Source organism: Olea europaea, chromosome 19 (assembly GCF_002742605.1).
Source record: "Olea europaea var. sylvestris chromosome 19, O_europaea_v1, whole genome shotgun sequence".
In the NCBI taxonomy this organism is placed as follows: domain Eukaryota; kingdom Viridiplantae; phylum Streptophyta; class Magnoliopsida; order Lamiales; family Oleaceae; genus Olea; species Olea europaea.
In genome coordinates this window covers 1,483,998-1,486,272 of record NC_036255.1, presented here as the reverse complement: position 1 = coordinate 1,486,272, position 2,275 = coordinate 1,483,998, and the positions used below count along the sequence as shown (strand labels likewise).

Here is a 2,275-nt window from a genome sequence, read left to right as displayed (position 1 = left end):
CAACCTGATTTTTTACTTCCTCTCTCCTCCACGGCTCCACCTACTACCAATGGAATCTGCCGCACTGTCGCAAATTGGGCTAGCCGGCCTGGCTGTGATGGGACAAAATCTAGCCCTGAACATTGCCGAGAAGGGATTTCCTATCTCCGTCTACAACCGGACAACCTCCAAAGTCGATGAGACCCTAGATCGGGCCCACCGTGAAGGTAATCTCCCTCTCTCCGGCCAGTACAATCCCAGAGATTTTGTGCTTTCTATAAAAAAACCTAGGTCGGTAATCATCTTAGTTAAAGCCGGCGCACCTGTTGACCAGACTATTGCGGCTCTGGCAGCACATATGGAGCCTGGTGATACGATTATTGATGGAGGGAATGAATGGTATGAAGATACTGAGAGGCGCATTTCGGAGGCGTCAAATAAAGGCCTTCTTTATCTAGGCATGGGGGTTTCGGGAGGTGAGGATGGGGCACGTAATGGGCCGTCATTGATGCCGGGAGGGTCGCACGAGGCTTATTTGAATATTCGTAATATATTGGAGAAGGTCGCGGCACAGGTGGATGATGGGCCTTGTGTTGCATATATTGGAGAAGGGGGGTCGGGAAATTTTGTGAAAATGGTTCATAATGGGATTGAGTATGGTGATATGCAGTTGATTTCAGAGGCATATGATGTTTTGAAGAATGTTGGGGGGTTGGGGAATGATGATTTGGCTGGGATTTTTGAGGAGTGGAATAGGGGGGAATTGGAGAGTTTCTTGATTGAGATTACTTCAGATATCTTCAGGGTGAAGGATGAAGAGACTGGGAATGGGGGGTTGGTGGATAAGATTTTGGATAAAACCGGGATGAAAGGAACTGGGAAATGGACAGTTCAGCAGGCTGCTGAGCTGTCAATAGCTGCGCCCACCATTGCAGCTTCATTAGATAGTAGATATATGAGTGGGTTGAAGGAGGAGAGAGTGGCTGCATCGGAGATTTTTAAGAAGGAAGGGTTAAAGGAGGATATTAATAATGTGGGCGTAGTGGATAAGAAGAGGTTGATCGACGATGTAAGACAGGCGTTATATGCCTCAAAGATTTGTAGTTACGCCCAAGGGATGAACTTGTTGAGGGCAAAGAGCGTGGAAAAAGGATGGAATTTGAATTTGGGGGAGCTGGCAAGGATTTGGAAAGGTGGGTGCATTATTAGGGCAGTGTTCTTGGATAGGATTAAGCAGGCCTATCAAAGGAACCCAGGCCTGGCTAATTTATTAGTCGACCCAGAATTTGCTCGGGAGATGGTTCAGAGGCAAGCTGCATGGAGAAGAGTTGTAGGGTTGGCAATTCAGAAGGGAATAAGCGTTCCTGGGATGTCTGCAAGTTTGCAATATTTTGATACCTATAGACGTGGAAGGCTTCCTGCAAACCTTGTGCAGGCTCAGAGGGACTACTTTGGGGCACATACGTATGAGAGGATTGATTGTCCGGGATCATTCCATACTGAGTGGTCAAAGCTCGCCCGGAAGGCCAGAGTTTAATGCAGGGATTCGCAGTTTAAGATTTGGATAATTGGATACTTCATTATTCTATATTGGGTGTTACTGTGGCATTTATTTGAATTTGAGTTGTATCTTTTGACTAGGTTTTCCTGCTCAGGCATATATTCAAGACATTTTATTGTCCGTGCATTGTTATTTTTGCAGGAAACAAGTGAAGCATGCATTTCCGATGCTTTATAGCATCGGAATTCAATCACTACATTATTCGAAGTCGAAATGTTGAAATCACCTTCGCAGTTTTGTTGAGTACTGTAATGCTTAATTAGCTTATCTTGCTATCCCATACTCCCTTATTTCTGTTTAGATACTAAGACCACACGCCTATATATAGGCATTGTATTTATATGTAACAAGACTGGTATTAATGGTGCCAAAAATTTAAAAAAAGACTGGTAGTTGTGGTGCATCTGACTGAATAATACTGATGAAGACTGCATAGCGGTTGAATGTCGATAACTAATTAGATGCATGGAAGTAAACAAGACTTCTATACTACGATACCAACAAAATTTTCTTAAGAATATATATTTTCTTGAAAGGTTGGTGGAATCTCCTTTTAGAAAAATTAGAATTTCTTTCAGATTGTAATACATTTTTTTTTTCTTTTGCTATTCCTTTTCTTTACCCGCTAGGATATATGTGCACTCGAGTGTTTTTGTTTTGATTATTTCTTAGTTTTGTTTATGCATTTTCCATCGCATCTACTTTTGGCAACATTACCATTCTTAGCTCGGATAG

At 42.8% G+C, this 2,275-nt stretch overlaps 1 protein-coding gene across 1 annotated transcript; it reads left to right on the top strand.

Annotated features, from left to right (window-relative positions):
- The first annotated feature begins 6 nt into the window (after window positions 1–6).
- LOC111368466 (6-phosphogluconate dehydrogenase, decarboxylating 2, chloroplastic-like) lies at window positions 7–1,783 on the top strand. The gene has a single exon (XM_022989710.1). The coding sequence runs from the start codon at window positions 50–52 to the stop codon at window positions 1,514–1,516; it is 1,467 nt and encodes a 488-aa protein (XP_022845478.1). The 5' UTR covers window positions 7–49; the 3' UTR covers window positions 1,517–1,783.
- Window positions 1,784–2,275: the final 492 nt, after the last annotated feature.

What these genes read in the sequence shown, in the direction of transcription:
- LOC111368466 (XM_022989710.1), top strand. Translation starts at nt 50, where the DNA reads ATGGAATCTGCCGCACTGTCGCAAATTGGGCTAGCCGGCCTGGCTGTG.